Source organism: Trachemys scripta, chromosome 1, assembly GCF_013100865.1.
Source record: "Trachemys scripta elegans isolate TJP31775 chromosome 1, CAS_Tse_1.0, whole genome shotgun sequence".
In the NCBI taxonomy this organism is placed as follows: domain Eukaryota; kingdom Metazoa; phylum Chordata; order Testudines; family Emydidae; genus Trachemys; species Trachemys scripta.
The window spans coordinates 196,922,427-196,946,201 of record NC_048298.1 but is presented as its reverse complement, the minus strand read 5'-3'; the positions used below and the strand labels follow the sequence as shown (position 1 = coordinate 196,946,201).

The following is a 23,775-nucleotide window of genomic DNA, read 5'->3' as shown; positions in this document are numbered from 1 at the left end:
GCTTGATCAGCTGTTATGTTTGAAATGAAATACTCTCTGAGCACATATGGTTACTCTTAAGGGTTAGAGGATTCAATCGGGTTTATTTAAAAGCATTCTATAATTTTCTCACAAAACAATTTAGTGTTTAACACACTTGCAAACCTTCGTTGCGTAAACTAGTTTACTGAGTCCACACACAGCACTCCCCTCAAAATATTATGGGTCTCCTGAAGTACCTTTCCACATAGTGACTAGACCAACTCCTCAAATTAGGGGGTTTGGGAGTTGCAATCTACATTACCTTACAATCCTTTAAATTTCCTCTGAATATTCACTTAAGCCACAAGACTTCAAGAAACCTCCTACTTACACCTTTTACATAATCACTGTATCATTGAAATATATTTGAAATACACTAGCTTTTGCTCAATAATCACAGCATTTGATTGATGATGCCTCATTCTTTCCCATATCCCTTTTCACTGTCCAGTCAGCCTCTTCATTGCATTATATCTGAAGTAGTTTGTAAACTACATCAGCAGATGACACTAGGGAACTGGAGCAAAAATGTAAAGAACAATCCTATAAACAAGCACTTTCAAATATATAAAATGGCATACTTTTGTAAAACAGGACACCGATAATGCACAAACATATCTGATATTTTGGAAACTAGAAAGGCTCCAGAACTGCCAAAATTATGTTGCGTAGACAAGGGTCTAGTTAAGAAAAAAATAAAAAGAACCCTCCGCACAAACAAGAGTTAATTAAACACAACTGAAATAACCAAGAATTATCACAATCATTCTGTTTATTTTTTAATGAAATACAAAGTCACAGTCAAAACATACACTTTACACACCTTTAAACATTAGGTCCAAGAACACTCCACACTTAGAGTATGTCTACACTACAATTAGGCACCTGCAGCTGGTCCTTGCCAACTGACTCAGGCTAGTGGGCTCAAGCTAAGAGGCTGTTTAATTGAAGTATAGATGCTCAGGCTGGAGCCCGGGCTCTAGGACTCTGAGGTGGGAAGGTCCCAGAGCTCCAGCTGCAGCCCAAACATCTACGCCACAATTAAACAGCCCTACAGCCTGAGCCCAAGTCAGCTGGCACAGGTCAGCCACAGGTGTCTAACTGCAGTGTAGACATACCCATAGGACCGGAAGCTGAAAATTAATTTTCTAGATCGTGACCCTGCAGTGAGCACAACACAGACGGGCTCTTTGCAGGGGTCTCAGTAATGACTTCAGCAGGACTTTGCCATGCAGCTCTCATTGTAGGATTAAAGTTTTAAAGTTTCCATACCAAGAGCCCTTTAAGTTTATTACCTTTCATACATTCATCACATTTTTAATTAGAAAATTTACACTATAACACTCCATCACATGAACTCAAAGTTTTTTCCATCTACTCACAACTTCTTGTAAAATACCTCCCTAAAAAACCTTCTACATATATTCAATCCATGATGACACCAGGCAGCATAGGCAAAGACTACCGTATATACTCAATAATAAGCAGGTTCATTTATAAGCCGACCACCGCGCCCCTCCCCCCCCCAAAGATGGATAAGTAAAAATAGAAAAATTTTATAACCCATTCATTAGCTGACCCTATAATTCAGGGGTCAGTAAACTTTGGCTCCCGATCAGGGTAAGCCGCAAGTGGTCCGAGATGGTTTGTTTACCTTGAGCGTCCGCAGGCACGGAGGTAAACCTAAGTAAACAAAGTGTCCCACCGCACCAGCTGCTTACCCTGACGGGCCGGGACAGCAATTGGTGGGAAAAAAAAAAATTTTGGGGGGGGGGGGGGGGGGGGGGGAGGAAGGAAGAAGCTGGGAGTCAGGGGAGTAACCCCTTTGACCACTCCCCACATGTCTGTCTGGGGATGGATCCTGCTTTGAGCAGCGGGTTGGACTAGATGACCTCCTGAGGTCCCTTCCAACCCTGATATTCTAGGATTAAGAACTGGAATGCCTAAGGAGACTCCCTTTATGTTTTCTTGTTAGCCAGTGTGGTGAAATAGGAATTTATTTTTGTGGCTGGTTTGGTTTATCTTATAAAAGAATAACCACCAGTTTTGGGTTGTGTTTGCTCTATTTCTCAGGGGTTTGTCTTGAATTTGACACACTCAGTTATGACCCACTAAGACACGGTTACAGAGGTAAGCTACGCAACATTTCAAATATGCCATTACTAAAGCTGCCAGTTATCCCCACAAGCTGCATCTAGCTTTGAACTGGGACAAATTAATCTTTCAGATAGTTATAATTCACCTACAACCAGACAATATTCATAATCTTAGGGCAGACACAGGTTTAATGTCTGTTTCCATATGGAAGTACAAACCTTGCGCTTGGCACCGCCTTTTGCTTGTTTCCCACTTTTTGTGTCTAGTACCAACTCCTCGATGTTTGGTTTGAATTGCTGTAGTAAAAGTGCAGTAGCAGGGCTGTCATCTCCTTCAGGACAGCTCACAGAGAGAAAATGATTCTTGTACTCCAGTTCTGTGGGGTTGCCAGGAACTTCAAACATCTCTACCACCTATGTTTAAAACAAAACATTTTGAGAAGAAGCTTGACAAAATAATAAAAAAAAGAAATTAAACTACGGGGTGGGGGAGGAGGGATAGCTCAGTGGTTTGAGCATTGGCCTGCTAAACCCAGGGTTGTGAGTTCAATCCTTGAGGGGGCCACTTAGGGATCTGGGGCAAAATCAAAATTGGTCCTGCTAGTGAAGGCAGGGGGCTGGACTCTATGACCTTTCAAGGTCCCTTCCAGTTCTAGGAGATGGGATATCTCCATTAATTAAAATTACATTAGTTTTTTTTTTCCCTCTTCCAAAAATTATTTTATCTCTTTCTAAAAACACTATTATAGTAGGGAAAAGAACTCAGGAAGAGAAGGGAGATCAGGCTGCTAGGAAATAAAAAGAAAGCTAGAAGGCTCATGGAGTAACAAAAACAGATTATGTTCATACAAACCATATGAATAGACAGACCCTGGGAGCTAGAGAAACGGGGACTAGACGTTTAAAGCAATCATCACTGGTAGCCAGTCTATCATGCTGTATTTCCCTTTTTTTTTTTTTTTTTTTTTTTTTTTTTAAAGTGTTTGTTATGCTTTTGTCTCCAAGCACCAAAGTTCAGAAAAGTGTTTTCCAATTACTTACAATGTAGTACTGTGGAAGGCGAGTGAGTTTGATAAACAGTTTGTGCTTGGAAAGGTTGCCAACAGGATGGCTAGCATAATTAGCTAGCTGCAATGTTTCACTGGTTACTGTAGGCAGATGTTTTATAGACTGTTTGCATCGCTGCTGTCCAAGCCAAAACCTTGCATTAAAAAAAGAAAGAAACATTAGTGCTTTGAGTTTTTATGTATTAAAATGCTACAAAACAATAAGTCATACAGGGTCACTATCAAATTAAAAGTTATATACAGAGTGAAGTTGATGTAAAGTTAATTACCCTAGACCCTAGAATTTTAAACATTAGATTTACTTGTCACCATTTATGTTTATATTTTGTCTTCATCAGCTTGGGTAATGATAATTCAATTTCATTTATTTATAGTCTATTTCACTTTTAGAGTCTTACTGCTGCAACACTTGGATTTCAGAGACTACAAGGATGTGTTCTTTCATTTAAGAACTCTATTCAGTGAGATTTTAAAAGACATTGCTGGAAATATTTCTGCAGGATTACAGAATTAGAGAATACCTTAGAAAACCTTGCAGGTTTTAGTGAGTTCACAATGTGGCCCCTTCCAACTTTACCGTGACCCATTAAAAAAATTTACTGGAGAAAAATTCTTCTTACTTCAGCGTTCTGGCAAGCTATGTCACAATTTTTGAAACAGACACTGACACTGCATTATTCTGTTACTTTCTGGGTTTCTGCTATTTTCTAGCATAACTATATGAACCTGAAATTTCAGGGATGAAGAAGGGATGACCTATATAGAAGATATTACAGCACATTTATCCTAATATAAACCTGAATCGGAGTCAGAATATTTGAGATATTTACAACTGGATTCTGATCACACAGGCAAGACTACAAGTGACAGCTAGGTCTGAGAATGAGCCAGAGATATATAGTTTGATTTTCAGATGAACTGAGCATCAGTTTCTGTGGTCTCCAGCTGGAGTTTTGGGTGCTTGGAACCTCTGCAAGTCAGGACAATAATGCCCAAAAGTAAGCCTGCCATGTCCTAATAGCTGTTATAGAATAGAGAATAGCTGCCTCAAGGTTTGCAACGCTATCTTGGCCTTCAGTTAAAGACCACAATTTATAACACAGGAATGTTGATAATTTCCCAGGATGCCAACAGAGTAGGACTCTTACAAAAGTATGCTGGACGTTTGGGGAGCTGCAGCGCGGGGGGCGTCAGGATGACAGAAGACGGGATTTTGTTTTCACATGGCTTTAAATTGTATTTGTATTACTTGTTACAGTCAGGTTTGAGAGGCTCTAGGGACATAAGGGCGTATATTTTATTGAGTTAATATATTATTTGCTTAAAATTATTAGGTGCCTCAATCTTAGGGCTAAAAGGACATCTAAATCTATAAGTTAGAACATACCTTAATGGTATAAACTAATCAAAACTGAAGTGCTAAAATAACTGGATAAGAAGTGGAATGCATTATGCTGACAATGGGCAATTCCTGTTCCTTCCTCTGCTGCTACAAAGGGGAGAGTTTTTTTGCAGCAGAACTATTAACATTCAACTGTGTAAGAACGTGGGAGGAGGTAAATAGGGTTTGGGGAAGCTGTGCATGCACGGTGAAATTTTGACCCTAATGAAGTCAACAGGAGTTGGCATGGACTTCATTTGGGACAAGATTTCACCCACATGGTGTTGCGAAGGCCAACTACAAAGGAGCTCCCTGTGCAAACACACATGGGGAGAGATTTTCATACAGAGTGGGATAAAGGCAGGCTAGGAAAGGACTATGGAGTCTACTCCAGCAGAGGGAAGAGGAGATAGCCAGCACCCTAACTTACTTAGGATAGGGAAAGGATACGTCTCCCACAATGCTAAGGAACTTATTCTTGTATGTTATAATTCATAATATGTAAGTCAAATGAATAATTCCAAGATCACTTACTTGAGCTGTTGAAGCCAAGGGATAATGCGTTTCATGTCATCATTGACTGACTTCTCTATGTCATCCAGTGTCAACTGGTCTATAAAAATGTAATTATTTAAGTAAGCAAAAAGTCTAACATCTACTTTGTAAATAGTGAAATTCAGACCTCTGAGTAAGAAACAACTTCTTGTATTTCTGTCTATTTTGATACACATAACCACATTTTTTATATATATATATACTTAAAAGTGAGCAATAAACTCTTTTGAAATACTACCCCAGCACAAAAAAATTGTTATACTGTTCAGAAAAACTAATCTATTTTCTCATACTATCTGAAACTTAAGTCACTGAACCTGTTAGGCATACTGTGCTGAATACACACATACAGGAGCAGAATCTTAAAACCTGTCTGATCACACCAGGCGTTTACATAGAGCTCTAAATAAAAGGTGCATTAAATCACTCCATCCAATAAAAGCACCACCCAATCATGATGAATCATACAAAACATGCTATTTAAACAAAGTCTAACTATTTAGTATCAATCCTTCTACAATAAAGTATTCAGAATATCTTAAATTATTTGCAAATCCAGTCACATTAAGGATTTGTAAATGTATATACCTAATTTTAGACCAAGACTGCAACATTCACTCATGTAAGCCTTATTCATCTACACAGTTCCATGGAGTCAGTGGAATCACTCACATAAAGGAATCAAGATTAGAGCCTTTATAAAGTATTAAGTATGGCCTATTTCACCTACTTACCGATTCCATAAAGCATTAATTGGAACATTCCAGAATGAAGATCTACAAAAATGTGAAGACATTCTGATCGACCACATGGCTCCAAAATTGGAACAACAAGAGTTGGAAGAGCCGTCTCAATGAATGCTAAATAAAAATTAAAATTACTACATTGCACATGACATTCTGATCCACTTAATTAGACAATGGCCCATCACAGTGAACCAAAACTAGGGTCCTAATCCTGCCAATCCATATGCACATCAGTAATCCTCACTTGTAAGTAGTCCCATCAAATTCAGCAGGACTATTTGCACATTACCACATTTCTCATGCAAGTAAGGCATTACAAGATAAAGGCCCCTATGTTGAAACAAGGTTGGAATAGCAGCCAGAAAAGCAATTTATAGTTAAGGGAGAATGGTCAAATCCCTAACACCTACTAATAACAGGAAGAACCAAGAACACTGAAGACCTATCCAACTACTATCAATTTCAATAGGAGTTGGATCAGGCCTAAGTGCTCAATCCAAAGGCTACTGAAGTCAGTGAAAGGACTTGTATTTCTTTTTGACTATAACAAGTTTCAGAAGACTTCAGCCCCCCCCAACCAAAACATAATGCACTACAAACTTTAGCTTCTGTACTATATGTAAAATTAGATATTATCTGCTGGGAACACATTAAGTACGTATACTTTCCGAAGCAGTTATCAATGTATGATGACTTGAAACCATATCTTGCAGCTTGTGAATACATTTTACTTTTTTAAAACTTGTCATGAAGCTGCAAGAAGCACAGAGAAACAAGGAACTGAGAAGTGAGGGGGACAAAGATGACAAAACCATTTACATGCACAATAAAAGAAATAAGATTAAATGTAAAAGTCATAACAAACACACATACAATTGTCATTAACATTGTAGCTCTTAAGGATGGCTTTCAGCTCCTGAAGTTTCTGATGAGATCTCGCATGCACGCTGTCTATTAAGAGTTTTTCTATTGATAAGTGGTCAATCTGTAGAAACAAATTACAAGAGCCAGTTTAAAATAAAATCAAGGTACTATGAGAGGAACATGCAATACATTTAAATAAGACTTCCTAACTTTACAAGTGAACATTTTAGATTGGTTCACTGTACAATTCTCAGTCAACCTTAATATACCATAAATTTGTACCCACAATTGAAATGTCTGGACAACATCAAAATAACCTTAGCTCTGCCCCTAGTGCAGCAACTTAACACTGGAAGGATAATTGGGGGACAGACAACTAGAAGAACTTACGGCTTGTCTGCAGAGAAAAGATTCACAAGTTATACTGGTATAACTGCCCATGTGGAAACACTTTATTTCGGAGTAAGAGTGGCTTTTTTTTTGGCTTAGCTTAAACCATTTCCAAAGAGACAGAAGCTAATCTGAAAAATGCCCTCTTTATACGAGAATAAAAGTGTCTGCGCTCAGGGTTACATCAATATAACCATAGTAGTTTAAATTCACACTTTTGCTAATACTATAGCATGTAAGACAAGCTCTCAGAAACAAATCTTACCCATCCATAACAAAGGGTTTCAACTCAGTGACCAATAGCAGTGGAACTCCTTCCTCATAATCACATATTGGATGACTCCAGTTTCTTCTATAACCATACAAAAACCACAACAAATATTGTACAATAGCCTGCTTAGACAAACAGCTTACTTCAAGTCATCGTTCTCCATTAAGACTCCATAGAGTCATCTATTTTTATTTATTTATTTTTGTTTAGGCCCTTATTCCTATGATGTCCTACGTCAATCTACCCAATGTGATTATTATGCAATTAACAGTAAATACAGAGGGAGTGTGCAACTATGCATACAAGTTCTCTAGGCTCAGATCACCGAGTTATAACAGTGAGATGAAGTGAGCCAATGTGTGATAAGTCATACACTGAGAATGGCTCCACACATACCTCTACAAACTGCAGTCCTGCTTTAGGAAGGGTGCTCAAACACATGTTTGAGTTCCACTGACATCAGTGGGACTTACACACATGTTGAAAGTTAAGCATGTGCTTTTCTGACTTGGGGCCTGTATAATTTCACTGTAAACTCCTTACATCCGTTATGAAGTAAGCCAGAAAGTGGGAGGAAGGTCATGGTACCGTTACTATATCAGTGGCTATCAGCCAACTATTGTACTATTGTCCAAACTTCTTAAAACGCTGGGGGGTGCAGAGTCCTTCATCCTTACAATGAAAGGGTTGACAGGATCAAGTCTTAGGTATGAAGAGAACAAAGAATGGAAGATCAGGGGCTAGTGTTACTTCTAGTGTTACTAGAGGGACAGAGTTAAGGTTTGTTTTGTGCTGTAAAGATTTCCCACTATAAGAAAGTTCATGATGGAGAATCATAACACTAACCTTAGTTAACTATTTCTATTGCTTACTTTTTATGGTAAGTACTGGTATCAGCATGTCACAATCTGACTTGACAAGGAAATTACAAGAGACTTAATTATTTAAAAATTCAGGGCAACAGAGATTTGTTTTGCCAAACTTAACTAGTATCATGTCAATGGAAGTTACCAAAATAAAAATCGCACCCAAATAGGAATGGAGGTTATAATTCTTTATTTCAGATCACACTGACTATCCCCACATATTTTCTTAGTTTAAGATTGGGGCATTAGTAGATTAAAAAGTCAATAAAACAGACCAGTGAGATTATCTACAGTTACCATGCAGAATTAAGTTTTACATTTCTACAAATTGAATATATATTAATCTTTTAGTATAATACTTATACCTATAGGCCAAGGTTTTCAAACATGACTAGTAGTTTTGGGTGGCCAACTTCAGACACTCTGAAGAGGCCTATTTTCAGAGGGCGAGTATGTGGGAACTCCTGAAAATTAGGCCTTTCAAGAGGTCTCAAGCTGGCCACCCAAAATCACTAGATACTTTTTAAACTCTTTGCCATAGTTTCCCACTACCCCTTTGTGATGAAGTAAGTGAGGCATTCTGAAATTTTATAGTTATCTTTGAAATATCCTCTAGATCAGCAATTTGTGGAGGTCACAAAAGAAATGGCACCTAACCTAAAACAACAGAATTTGATGCTGAACTAGAGTCTGAACTCTTCAAATAGAATCTGGTAGTGAGACGATGTATCAACTCAATATAATTATAAATGCTTGATTTAAAAAACTAAATGCCTGCTGCAGCTGGAGAGCCTTACCTTCATGGCTCTTTCCATTAATTTGGAGTCACAAGCTGGCAGGGGAGGTTCATGGGAAATTTGTAAGGGTTTTGAGACATCACTCTCATCAATTTTAATCGTGACCTTGTGAAGAGATGCAGTCCCGGTTTTTCTCCCAACCACCTGTTGGCTTAAAATAAAAAAATGAAGTATTAAATAACTTTATATTTTAAAACAATAGTCTAAAAGTGATTCTTGCTGAAGCACTCCAAGCCATGTGGTGATATTACAGCTAGTGTAATCATAGTGAGTAGGAAGACGTTTCTTCAGTAGTCAATATCTGATTGTGAAAGCACCGCACAGAAAACATTAAGCCAGTTGTGCTACATTAAAAGTGATTAGAAAAAGACAGTGACAAAATGAAACATTTAAACTGGAGCACATAATTAGTTTACGAGGCTCACTATTTGCAGGATATCAAATAAAATATCAGCTCAAAGCATATTAGATATATGAATCAAAACAGCATCAACAGTTATGCTAGCTAATATATGGCACCTAAATAAACGTGGTTCAATTTTCTGAGGTACTCACCACCCACCATCCCCACCTAAGTCAACATGATGTGAAGGTGCTCAACATTTCTGAAATTCAGACCACATATTTAGGGGATTAAATATGGTAGTTGAGGAGACCTAGCTTTCAAAATTCAGGTTTGAAAATTCTGGTTTATTCTAAGTTTATTAATTACAAATACACCAACATTTAAGAGTCTTCTTGCATGTCTGTCAGCATAAATAAGTCCTTGGAAATTATTTAACTTACTTCCAAACAGAGAGTGAGAGACACTTCCCTGCATGGTATCGTTCCACTTGCACAAGATCACCCCAACGTTCCCGAATCAGCATTAGTGTTTGTGAATGCAAAACTTCTAGTTGAAGCGATAAGCAGAAAGAGTCTAAGGAATGGAGTTAAGCAAATACAAACAGCCTCTGTATGCTATACCGATTCACAGTAAGACAACAAAACATCATAAATCTTTTCTATGGTCCTTTATACATACCCATTGCTTCCCCAAAACAGATAAATACTTGGTGGTAGTTTATTTTGTACAGTGTCAAGTATTTTTCAAAGCTGTCTTTATCTAACTTCTTGCACAGCATCCTGTCAAACTTCTAGGGTACTCTTTTCTAACTGCTCTAGATATTTGAAATCAGACTGCCTTTTGGTGAAAGGAAAATATTACAACAAATGCAGTTCATAATGAAGTTGGTAGAGAAAAAAAACCCACATTCTGTTACACTACAAGCTTATCTTAAGAATGTTTTTATTTTTGCATAGAATCACTTGTTTCATTGAAAAGCATTTCACATTACCCAAATATTAATTGATCCCTTATGTGCACAAAGTCAATTTAATGACTTGTGCATAAATTATTTTCCACTTGACTGCCCACAGGTGCAACAAAAGTCTACAAATACTGCCATTCTATTAGTCAATAAAGATTGTTGGCTACTGCACCTTGAAAGTCAGCATTTTATTCTATATCATTTGCCACATGCAGCTACCCAAGTATTGTAGGGGTAAACAGTTTAGTACAAAAAGCTACTCATCCGGTTTGCTTCCAGGTGACTTGAACAATCAAGTGAATGATGCAATCCAGGTAAGTATTGGATACTGCTTCTTGCAAAGAATCTTTCCTGCTAGACCATGAGAATAACCTCAAAGACCATTTCCACTACGCTAATGGGCATTATCCTTGAGCTTAACAGCATTTATTTTCTCTTTTAAGCTCTAACCACTAGAATGTGAGGCTATTATGTCATTCTATTAAAAAGCAATCTTTGGAAGGATACGTAGGCAGCTGTACATGTCCTGAAGCGGTTTCTCATCAGCAAAGAGTCGAGACTGGACCAACTGATGAATGAAGCTGATCTGCATGCTATGAACCAAAGCTCGGCCATCTTCCATGAATTAAAAATAGTTCACATTAGAGATCTAGACATCAAATCATTTTAAGAAAAAGACTACCACACTGAATAGCTTCCAAAAGGTTAAAAGGTATTTAGCAACTTGGGTTCTACTAAAAAGTAACAGATCTCTCAGTATATTTGGAGAAATGCCATTGAGACTGTACCCCTAAAGGTACAAAGTACACAGAGCAAGGTGGTGAAAAACAGGACATTAGGTATGATTTATCCATATCAAGTTGGTGGCATGCAAATATAGGCTGTACAATTAGTTTTAATGCTGAATAATAAAACATTACCATTTTGAGAGCAGAACCCCAGATCAATATTAAGAACATAAAAATAAAAGACTTCTGATGTTACCTCCAGTCTCTTTGTCCTCAACCAGAATTTCCAGTTTGAGGAGGCGCCATGGAACGTCAGGGTCATCTCCCATCACTGTCAAGGTAGCTTCAAACTCCCCCTCAACTCGAAATTTCACACGGCCATTAGCTAGGAGAAATCATGAACTTTTTTTTTTATGCTCAGCATGCTAAACAGGCTTTAGAGTGCAAGAGGGCTTCCAATATAAAACAAAATTAATCTTCTATGATCCCTAGTCTGCTACATGCATTTCTACAAAAATTTAGTCAACTATTAATGTTTGTGAAAGAGGAAATACTAGCCAGCACAGTGTGGGAACATCCCATGTAAATTTCCTTAAACAGTATTACTTCAGTCAGGACTTCTAACACATCTGCCAGTTTAGTATAGATTATCTCCTGAGCAGCTTGCAGACACTGAATCACATGAAAAAATATTTAACTGGTAGTTTAACCTTTCCAGAGATGAAAGGCTAATGAACCTACTTCACCAATCACTAAGAGTGCATCTGTACTTAAAGAGACTATACCAGCACAGCCTTCTACTGTAGATGCAGCCTACACTGACAGAAGAAGTTTTTCCTGTCAGTGCAGGAATACCACTTCCCTGAATAACATAGTTGTTCCGACCAGTGCAGACACAGCTATGTCAGTCAGTGGTGTGGTTTGTTCACACCCTGACTGACATAGCTATGCCAATATAACCTTTCACTGTATACCAAGCCTGAAATGTCTAGCCTCATCTTTTTATTCTTTGATGCACACAAGTGTTCAAAGCGCCTTGTGTGTGCACCCAAGTGACAGTTCAAGCATTTACAAATTTGTGAACAAAGCACCTTGATGAAGGCTACCTATACCAAGTTGGATCTTTTATAGTTCCATCCTCAGGTGTGAGAGATTCTGATACACACACAAGCAAGGCTATTTAGGCCATCTACTATCTTAGATATTTATCCCAAGAACAGCCTTGTGAGCAATATTATCTCTCCTTTAGATAGGGAAACATGCCACAGAAGACTGACTTGTCCAAGGTCCAAAGTAAGCCCATGAAGGAACAGGGAATTGAACCCACATCTCAGGTTAGCACCATAGCCACTGGACAATCCTTCCACTCAAGGGCCACTGCAATTATGTGACTAAGTATGTCATATGATTATATAAAAATTACCATTCTTTTACAAAGACCACAATGGGTAAAATTTTCAAAAGTAACAGAGTCACTTAAGTACTTTTGACATTTTTACCCAATACTATACATTTAGACAGAATAACTGACAAATCCAGAAAATTCAAAGATTAAAAGCCCGAAGTCAGTGACCCTGCCTAGAGAAAAATGGATCCACTATTGAAGTTTCAATGACTTCATATTTACCATTACATGCACTAATGGACAATTTTATATGCAAAACCCTAGTTTCTAAAAATCGGGTTATTAGCTAACACCAATGGGAAGATGAGCCACAGGAAATGAGGGTGGGGAGAAACAGAAAGGTTTTTTGGAAATTTTACGGTGGGTTTAAATAGGATTATACAACTCCCAGTTCTTTCAGACTGTGGGAAGTATGTACACTAATGTCACATAGGGGCAGGGTTCAATCTTTTTAGATGCTTAGAAACTTTTTCCCAGTCATGATTTAGTTAAAAGTCTAAAATCACTATTTTAAATAGCCTGAAACAATTGAGTCTTTAAAAGTAAGTTCAGGTCCTTACCAACTGTAAGATTCGCCAACTGTGGAGGAAGATCTGTAGTCACTAGTCGATGTCGAAGAATCTGGTTTAGCTGATGAAGTGTGGTTTGCTTTTCATTTTTTGTTATTGGGTCAGGAGGAATTATTTTATCCTGTTAAAGTAAGTATCAACATGTCTATATCTCTCAGACTGAAGAAAACCACTACTAAATAAATTAACTTTCATAAATGATACAGAAGACTAACACTGGAAGTCTGAAAGTAGAAGAGGATGCAGTATTTATATTTAAGCAAGCAGTTTTAAAACATGCATTCTATAGTCTCTTGAATTTGCCTTCCAGTGAACTGGATTGTGCCCTAGACAGACCACCTTATATTTAGGAAGAAATCACTAAACTCAGCTCACTTCAGACTATTCCAGACCTTGTACATCAAGTTGCCTTAGTATTCTTAAATGATATTGCTACAAAAATTAAGGTTGATAGCCAGATTTTTATATTTATAAGAAAAATAATCTAGAGTTCGACGATCTTAAATGACTTTGGAAAAGCTTGCTTAACCAGAATGCAAGCTAAACAAGGAAATTACAAAGCAGTATTAAAGATATCTGAAGGTGTTTCCATGGATCTCTAGATACAAAAAAAGGCAGCTGTTTAATTCTGGAGGGATACTATAATAGCATGTATTAAGAAGATCATAGCTACAACCAGAGAGAGTGTGAGCAGCGATTTCAATCACATTTTAGGTTAGTTGTATATTTTTCTGGGGTTTTAGTTTAGTGTGTACAAATACCAAATAAATGACTAATAAAAAAGGAAAAAGGTGTGTTATTATGTTGGCCCTAGAGCAATGTAGTCTAGCAACCTTGATAGGGAAAAAGTTAGCTTGCTGATAAGAAATATTCTAAATATAAACAAGTTAGAATTTTGCACATTTTGTAATTGGTTCTGTATTAGCATGCACTTTAAAGAGAAATATGTACTTGATCTGCAGTAATTACAGGAGGAGAAAGATGTTTGACACTGTTAGTTTCACTAATTTGTGTTTGTTACCTGATAAGATATTTTAGGAGGGATCTTTTTCAGCTATACTGTAAAGACATTTACCCTTATACATGTTGGGAGACGTGGATATGACCCAGTTGTCAACACATCAATAGCATATGGGATAGCAAAACTGGGCAGGCGAGCATGAACCAAAGCATCTCTAGCTAGTGATGCTAGACGATCAGCAGTGTCCACAAATAGGATAGCTTGTTGATCTAGAAAACTTGATATCATCTATAAAAGAGAAAAAAAAATTGACTGCTGAAGTCAATCCCTTGCCCAAAGTATCTCTAAATAATATTTCCCCCTTCTCTCCCCCTCCATCCCACACAATTCAAGAAAGCCTATCTTTGGGGTTAGGTGGAAGGAATATTTTGGTAGTTTCTTAAATAAATACTTACTCAAGGACATTTATACATTTTATTTCTCCCATCACCAAACCATTTACAGATAAAAATACCAGATTCCCACTTTTTAATAAAAAGTAAGTACCTCATTTCACTTCTATTACAGGGAGGTTCAAGTCTGAATTTAAGAAACTCCTGGGGAAGGAAGACAAGTTCAGGGAGCTTAGTAGGAACAGTCCTAGCTCCCTGCCTTTGCACAATTTAAAATTCCCTGAGAACAGAGCTTCCACTAGTGGGTGGCAGCTCTCTTTACTTCTCTTCACAGAGCATGTGGAAAATGTGAATGAGACCTTGGGGTTTTTTATTTATTTTTTTAAGTAATTTCACAAATGCTTCATCTGTGGGATATCCATCACCAGAATTATGAGAATAAGAGTATTTTGGAGGCAGTGTTGCTGTACAGTCCCAGGATATTTTAGAGACAAGGTGGGTGAGGTAATATCTTTTCTTGAACCAACTTCCATTGGTGAAAGAGACAAGCTTTTGAGCTTACACAGAGCTCTTCTTCAGGTCTGGGAAATGTACTTATTGGTACCATAAAAAAATCTCTCATCCACCTTGTGTGTCTAGTATTTTGGATGGAATGTTAAGGAGAATCATTTGGTTTCAGTTCGTACTCCACAGCAGAGGTTTCCACTCCTATATACTCTGGTATATTTGTGGCAGTTCATTTGCGGACTGTTACTGGATTACCACCATCCTTATTTATATTCTGCCAATAAACTGACTTTTTGCAACATCCTGGACTTTGAACTTATTTATCCAAGAGCAGGACTTGACTATCTCACAGTGCCTATATAATGCAAGCAAGTGTAACAATAAGAACTAATGCTGAGATCAATGCCCCTGCCCTCCACTCCCCCCATCTCCTAACCTCCAAATGTTCTCACTCCTGATAAAATAATATTGAAGACAATATGCAGTCATGCCTTTTGTTTTCCCTATTCATGACTTTTTGGGGTTTACTGCAACAGTTTAACTGTCTCTTAAAAAGAGAAGAAGTGACGCATTACTACTATACAAATTATAACTTACAATTATTGAACAGAATGAGAAGAGCATATCTTTTAATGATGTATAATTTCATGTACATCAGCATATGGAATCTGGCTTTTTTAATGTCAGCATTTTAGAATCTATTCAGAGGGTACTAAAAAGCCCACCAACAAGTATTAGGTCATTTTACACCAAGTTAAGTTGCTAACTTACCGCACATTTTTCCACTTTCCCAGCATTGTTAGCCCATTTTACTAAGGCTAATAATCGAACAAACAGTTGACGTGTGCGGCTTGCAAATTGCACTATTTCTATTTTTCTGTTAAAAAAAAGAGTAAGTCAGTACTGAAACATCTCACAAAGATGCAGTTCAGTTGCAATGCAGTTTGCTAAAAGCAATTACATAGAAAATGCCATGCATAAAGTAAAGTTAATACTTTGCATAATGTAGCATCAATTTCAGTTGTACAATTTTTTTCCCCCAACATGCTTTAATCTTTTCATACATTAGAGCGTGGTGCTGAAGGAGTGAAAATTCAGGATATCTTCCTGAGACACTTGTTTTTTTTCCTTTTTACTTGCAGAAATGCTACATATCCAGTCTTCCTCCCTCCTCCCCCCACCATTTTTAACAATTACTCTATTTGCTACTGGTTGAATGCCACAGCCTATATCCACAGCCCCATGTTTACTCGGCACCACAGCAGAAGCCTGTCTATACCAGATAAGGAAGACAGAGAGTCATGCTTGGATCTCAATTCATACTTTCATTCCAGTCTCTGAGACACCATCTACAGTATGGGAAGCTTCTGATCTCTAATAATTTGGTCAGAACCTATTGACTTCCAAGGAGTTACTTTGAATTTACACAATTTTTTGCTGTAAATGCTGCTACAAGAAGAAGGTTTAAGCTACATTAAGCAATTTACAAAAAAAAAAAAAAAAATTATTTGTAGTCAATAAAGATACATAAATTAAGGTCAGAAGGGACCATTATGATAACCTAGTCTGGCCTCCTGCAAAACACAGGACCCAGTACCTCATCCAATAATTTCTGCATCAAGCCAAAAAATTCTGTTGGTACTAAAGCATATGTTTTAGAAATATATTCTGTCTTGTAAGACTTCAAGTGATGGAGAAACCACCACATCCGTAAGCAAGTTGTTCTAACAGTTACATTTAAAAATTTGCATCTTGTTTTTAATCTGAAATTTTCTAGCTTCAGTTTCCAACCACAGGTTCTCATTGTACCTTCCTAGTAGATTAAAGAGCCTTCTATTATCAGAAATCTCTGGCTCCTGTAGGTATTTCTAGCCATGATCTAGACACCTCATAATCAATTTAGTCTATGCTAGAGAAGGTTGAGCCCCTTAAATCACATTATAGTGTTATTTTCCAGACTGCAAATCCTTTTTGTAGCTCTTTTCTGAACCTTCTCCGACATACTCTTTGAAGCATTAGCACCAGAACAGGACATTGTATTCTAATAATGGTCTCACTAATGTCCTATGCATAAGTAATACCACCCTCCTGCTACTATTACTACTACTAGTCGTAGATAGTCCCCAGTTTATCACAGATCCCATTAGCTAGAGCATTGAACAGTGAGCTCAAATTCAACTGGTTATCCATCATTATTCTTAAAAGCCTTTTATAGAGCCCTGCATTCCAGGATATAGTCCCCCATCATATAAATGTGACCTACACTCTTTGTTCTTTGATGTATGAGCTTGCATTTGGTTGTATTAAAAGACATATTGTTTGATAAAGATGGCACTTCAAAAAGCTAGTGTAAAGCCTGTATAAAACACGTAAATATAAATAAGAGTATAACATATTTTCTGATTATTACACAAGAGATCACTAAAAAGCCTGCTCCTCTGTATTAATGGATATTTAGCAAGTATAAAAAAAAAGTCCAGAAAGTAGATTAAAAGTGAAGTAGGAGTAAATAACGGTCTTGCCATTAGGAGGAAAAGTCAATCAATGTTTCAGAGCTATTACTGTAACTTAATATTTATTTTTAATTACTAAAACCTTACCTTAAAACAACTTCATAAGTTTGCTTTTTAATTAAAAAAAGTAGATTCTTTCAATCCTCCTGTGTAGACAGGGCCCTTATTGCAAATTAAAATGACATCTACTGTTGTTGAGACACAACACCTCATTCACTGACTAAAAATACTGAGAGATTATTTTGGAAAACTGAAAGTTTATATAGCTATTCAAAGTATCTGAACAAGAGTTTTCTTTTAATACTTCCCAGCAGGAGCTCTTTGCTGATGTAAAGCAGAAATGAGAATTCAACTCCTATTTGTTTACATTGGAAAGCAGGACCCTTCAGAGTTGATGTAATGCATCATTAATAATTGCAATAATACATTAAAAATATGTATGATATAACAGTCATTAATCCACTTAGATCGAAAATATACACTACTTTATATGTCACTAGTGAGCAAGGAAGGAAACAGGAATTATGAACAGTAAGAATGCACAAGTTACCTGTTATCAAAAGCCAAACCCATCGTTTCCCCCCTCCCCGCGTTACAAATGAGTTCTCAGTACCACTGTACCATATTATCAAGGCAGTTTCCTGTCCAACTGCTATTTTGTATTATTGCATGTAATACTGAAAGTAATTTACTCTTATCTATGCGGAGCAGTTAGAATCTATTAGTGGTGTCCTTTGTATATAATAAAATTGCATATCTTTCAAAAAGATCCTAAAATAACAGGATTCATAATTTCCTACACACTTTGCTTATCGAGAGGTCCTCAAGAAGAATACCCTAGTAAGGGATTTAAGCGCTAATTAAAATCCATGTTAAGTTTAAAACTTCCAGGTATCACACCTCCATCACCGATGGGCGTATACTGCCTGTAACCAAGACAGCATCCTGCAAGCTTTAAGAGGTGGTTCAGGAGTCTGATGCTATTAAATTTCTCTGCATCATTACTGCTGCTATGGTAACTCTCATATGCAGGAGCAACAAAGTAAGTTGATTAATTAAGCAACAGCCCTTACAGCAATTGTAGGCAACCTTAAAGAGCTAGAGAACCATTTCACCAAATGGCGTCAAACAACACATCCTAATATCACACTGTAGCTTACAACATACTGATCCAAATATCACAATTCTATTTCAGACACCACAAATTGCTTGTGCCTCTGTGTAACCATTCAACATCGTCTTTCCTTTCTCCTACCCCTCTCCCACCTAGTGAAAGAGATCCAAGCTGATTCAGTCCATTGACCAGCTTGACCACGTGAGCCTCACAAAGCAAGTTCCCATTAAACTCACAAATGCCACAACCACCATGTATGCCACTCCACCCCCACTGAACAGCCACAGGGACTAAAGATACAGGTTGAATGCCACTGCCTGTAGCAAATGGAGTAACAATTGTAAGAAACATGGAACATTAAAAATGAGGGGAGGAGGGAATATTGGGCATGCAGCATCTCTTCAAGAGAAGAGGAGAGAAGAAGTCTCAAGAAAACATCCCAAGTTTTGATTCCCCTAAACCAGGATCTGGTAGTGGAAAAGATTAAACCAGGGGTGAGCAAACTCTGGCCCGTGGGCCACTTTTGGCCTGTCAGACGTTCAGATCCAGCCCTTGAGCTCCTGCCGGGGAGAAGGGGCAGGGGCTGCCCCACTCCACCCAGCGCTCCCCAGCCCCCCACTCACAATTCCCTTGATGAGTACCATCTTCTGGCACACAGAACCACACTGCGCAGGCACGACTTCACCACACTGTTTCTGGGATCAGAACCCCGCCCCTACGCAGCAGCATGCCCAATCCCCTCCTCGCCTCCTACAGCCTCACCCTCAAGAACCTCCAAAACACCCAGGGGCTGCACCCATCTCAGCTAGGGTGCCTCCACCCGTGGCGGAGCTGGGTACGGCCACCTTGGTGTCACTGCCGACAGAGCCCCTAGGAGTTCCTGGTAATGCCCCGTAGAGCCCCCCCCGCCGCACCACACCCCATGAGTCCCCCCTCTCTCCACCTCGGTAACATCCCTTATAGAGCCCCCCCATGGTACACCCCATAGAGTCCCCCTCCCCCACTGGGCATTCAAGGTCCGCCATACAATTTCCATACCCATATGCGGCCCTCAGGCCAAAAAGTTTGCTCATCGCTGGATTAAACCCTGTTAAAAAATAATTTTGGACAATTGCAATCTATGCCATATTATGCAAAGTACATGCTTGACTTGATACATAGCATTTTACGTATAATTGTCATTAGAATTATTGGGATTGTGTGATCTGCCTATATCTTTAAACTAAACTAGATCAATAAGAAAGAGTAACACAGATAGCACAGAAGCCAACATTACATTTTCTAGCAGGTTCTATAGAAGCTACTCAAACCTCCAAAATAAGCACATTAAGTACTTTGAGCTCAGTAAAAAGAGGGATATATTTCTGAAGTCTAGAAAACAGGTTCCCAAGTCAAAAAAACAAAGCTTTCTTCACTGTTGTCTAAGGGAAATGTGGATCTCCTATTATATAGGAGGGGCAAATAAGAGGTTTTATTCTATGTACATTTTTCAGCTACTAGTCTTGTATTGGTAGAAATTCCTTCTCAACACATCTGTATTTGTTTAGGTTCTTATTCTCTTTCCAACTAGATTAAATATCAGGTCAGGCACTCCCATCCTCCAAGTTTTAATGTCCTATCACTTCCCACACAAAAGGGAAATGCCCTAAGATGAACTGCACTTCTTGCTGGGGAAAGAACTGTTCAGAAGCACATTAGCAACAGAATCCAACAATCCTAGGCAGTTTCAAATTAACATTGCTATTGCGGTCACAAAAATATTACTTCTGTACAGTAACACAAGGACAATCCAATAAAGAAATCATTTTTAAAGGTTCTTTCATTCAGGCAAGTCTTGAATTAAGAAAAAATATTTTATTTCAATGATCCCACGCTCACCTCAATGTTAAATGTTAAATTTAAGCATGCATTAATAGCCCACTCTTGTTGTGACTCACCTTTCCATGTCAGTCTTTCTTGGTAGTCTATTAAAAACATAAAAGCATTATTTAATGTTATATTATTACATTTCAGTCATTTAGATATTTAGCTATACATTCATTTGCATCCAGTGAGGAGATCTTATTATGTAATGATTACATTTAAGAGTTAGCACTGCTCCAACATGAATACATCACTCACTTTGGAAAGTGTGTTTCAAGAAGTTGTATAGTAGTTCTCCGTATTCATGAAGCTAAATTTGACAAGTTTTACTATTCAAAAAAGGTGCTGGTTTACTAGCTCTAGAAATAAGAGTTGTCTATTTATACATACAACAGGTGCAAAATAGACAGCATCAGCATTAGATCCACCATTATGCCCTACCATCCTGCCTAAAACTGGAATTAGAAGAATCAACTTGAAAGATAGAAGACTTTAGCCTCTCTGCTGAGCTAGCCAATATGGATATCTATAAGTACTTATAAGGCCCCCAATCACTGTACCTCATTGATAACCCTCCAGAAAACAGGACAAAGACCAACTTGACTTAGTAGACAAGTACAACTTTTGGCCCAAATGATAGGAGATGGATTGGGAAGCGCTGCCCGTAAATATCCACAAAGCTATCTCATTATCCACCTCCAAATTCCTCCTCAAAACTCTTTTTTGTCATGATGCCTAGAAAAAGCTTTGCAATGGTTAAGCCACTAGTGTGCACAGACCACTGTCTATCATGCTGACTAATTTCTCTCTGTTGAACTCCCCCCATCTATTTATAATAGTCTGTTGTGTCTTGTCATGCTTAGATTGTAAACTTCACGGGCAGAAAGTGTTCTTTGTTCTATACTTGGAAGCTACATTTTTGGTCACAGATCTGGACACATCAGTACTTTCTGTTGGACAATTAATTCTAAGCAAAGGAGATCATCACGCAAAAATAAGGATATTTTATAGAAATAAGGAGCCCCTCTGATAGCCAAATGCACAGAACATGTGGCATGCATTGAAAATCTAAGACATTCACATTTGATTGAGATCCTGGACAGTCTATAATTCAGTAGCGGATCAATTGTCCAACATATTCTTCAAGCACTGTTAACCCTGACAGTTTTATTTTGTATTAATTACATGAAGTTGCAATGTTTGGTATCATATTATAGTACACAGTGTGCCTAACGCAAATATTTTGATAATACATAGATCTAACTGAATGTGAGAATGCAAGAAGTCAGTAGCACTTACATTCAGTGCATTTTACTGTGAAAACCCTAAACTACAAATTAACACACACTAGACACTGAACCAAAATCGTTTTCTTTACAGATCACCTGTAGATAGGATTTATAAAAGATCAGTGCACCCACAAATGTGCATCTCCAAAACCTGCTGAAATTCTAAAGTGGCTGGGCACGTCATGAGAGTAAGCTAGTCCATGGAAATACAGTTTACCTGATCAGATTCAGTAGTTCTTGTTCTGCACAGACCTACAGGTACTTTCCCATTGGCCCAATAAATTACTCCTTTCCCTATACCCCCTACACTACCCTGTGAAGTTAATCAGAATAATTTAAGCAATGAGAGGTAGTTTAGATGCTAAATTAAACAATTTGTTCAGATTTAAGTTCACTCCTTGTTTGTTTTCACATCAAGCATTGCAGCAACCAATAAGAAGAGCAAACAGGACAAAGATGGACTAGCTTATTCTCATTATCCAAGCTATTTTTTATTTTAAAGCGCTTCAGTGTGAGACGTCAGAACTTTAAGAATCTCTCATACTGTAACATATTACTAATGTAATTAATTAAAAAACTTGCAAGTTCCAATGTCATTAAAATTAATTTAGAGACAAATGTAAATGCTTTCCGAACAAAACAAACTACGTTCAAGCTTTTTCTCTGCTCTCCATCTTTTAGGCCATTTGACGGAGCCCCACAATTTAGCAGGGGATGGGATGAACCGGGAGCAGGTACAAAGCCGCACAAGGTCTAGCTCCCCCGGGACGCAGGCTTCGGGCAGGGGCAGCTCTGGGCACCCTCCCCAGGGGCAGGGAACGGGGCGCCGAGCGCGGCACTCACAGGTCCGCCAGCACCGTCAGCTCCGCGTAGGTCCGGTGCAGCAGGAAGTCGATGAGGGTGCTGAGCCGGTAGCCGGGGCTGGCCGCCGCCGTGGCGGTGCCCGGGGCCGGGGGGGCCGGGGCCGAGCCGCCGCCGGCCGGGACCAGCTGGTTACTCTCCAGCTGTACCGGCGCCATGGGGGCGGCAGCCCGGGCAGGAAGCGCGCTAGTCCCCGGCTCCCCCCGGGACCCGACCAGCCGCAGGGACCCCGCGGCGGCTCCCCGCTACCCGGCGCGAGCCGCCGAGCTCCGGCAGCAGGGGACGGGGAGAGAAGGCGGCGCCAGGAGCCTCCGCGGAGCTCAGAGCCCGCTCGGCGCAGGGGCCGCCGCCATGATGGGGGATACCGAACCGGAAGAGAACCGCTGAAGCGGACCGGAAAGAGAACCCTTCCGGCAAGCCCCGTCGGCAACCCCGCGGCCAGAGGGCTGCGCGGCGGCTGCCTCAAGGCAGTGCGGGGGGCGGGGCTAAAGCGCAACGGTCCAAGCAAGCGGCAGCGAGAGATCGTTGAGTGCGGACAGATACTGGGGCAGGCGCGAGCCCGGGTGCGGACGCGTCTGGAGAGCGAGGCGCAGGGGCGGGGCGGGGCTGCTCCAATGAGAGGGGGCGGGGCGGCGGAACGCAGCCCGGGAATGGCCCTGGCGCTGGGGCAGCGCGCGGCAGGGAGCTCGGCCCGCCGCTGCTAGGAGCGGGGGGGGCAAGTGGCCGGGAGGCGGCGGGAAGCTGTCGCTGCTGTCACCGGTGAGCTCGCATCAGGGGCATCACGTGGAACTCCATCCTCAATGGCAGGGTCCGTGCACTTCGTAGGGCCTGACTTTTGCAAAGTGCATAATCAGGTTGGGTGCCCAACATGAGACACTTTAAAGGGGCCTGATTTTCAGACAGCGCCGAGCCTCCACCTTTTGCAAATCACACCCCGGAGAGGTGTCACAAGTTGGACACCCACATGTACGGTTGTTGTTTTTTTACTACTGATAATGTGGAAAAGGTGGACTGTTGCGCAGGATGTTGCCCTGTCCTTACATCTCACAATCTAACCAGAGTCGGTCCTAGTCATTTCTTATTTGGATTTAATTATAGCCAAAGGCGGCACACCGACAGAAGCGATAGGCAAAGGAAAAAAAAAAGGAAATATCTGCCTCAAGTGTTGAAGCAAACTAGTGAAAATAAGGAATCAGTGAGTAACTGATT

General features: G+C 39.4%; 1 protein-coding gene across 3 annotated transcripts in view; it reads right to left on the bottom strand.

The window, feature by feature from the left end:
- MED14 (mediator complex subunit 14) overlaps positions 1–22,941 on the bottom strand; it is a 53,555-nt gene extending 30,614 nt beyond the window's left edge. For 2 of the 3 annotated variants that reach the window (XM_034754310.1, XM_034754318.1), the window contains exons 1-14: positions 22,549–22,940; positions 20,491–20,517; positions 15,698–15,803; positions 14,142–14,315; positions 13,058–13,187; positions 11,349–11,477; positions 10,872–10,979; positions 9,841–9,973; positions 9,055–9,205; positions 6,740–6,851; positions 5,855–5,980; positions 5,100–5,178; positions 3,159–3,318; positions 2,337–2,531 (exon numbers count right to left, since the gene is read on the bottom strand). In XM_034754310.1, coding sequence (XP_034610201.1) covers positions 2,337–2,531; positions 3,159–3,318; positions 5,100–5,178; positions 5,855–5,980; positions 6,740–6,851; positions 9,055–9,205; positions 9,841–9,973; positions 10,872–10,979; positions 11,349–11,477; positions 13,058–13,187; positions 14,142–14,315; positions 15,698–15,803; positions 20,491–20,517; positions 22,549–22,724 — 1,806 coding nt within the window. In that variant the 5' untranslated portion in view covers positions 22,725–22,940. Of the gene's footprint in view, positions 1–2,336; positions 2,532–3,158; positions 3,319–5,099; positions 5,179–5,854; positions 5,981–6,739; positions 6,852–9,054; positions 9,206–9,840; positions 9,974–10,871; positions 10,980–11,348; positions 11,478–13,057; positions 13,188–14,141; positions 14,316–15,697; positions 15,804–20,490; positions 20,518–22,548 lie in introns of all 3 variants that reach the window. The other variant, XM_034754325.1, reaches the window with a different exon arrangement.
- Positions 22,942–23,775: the final 834 nt, after the last annotated feature.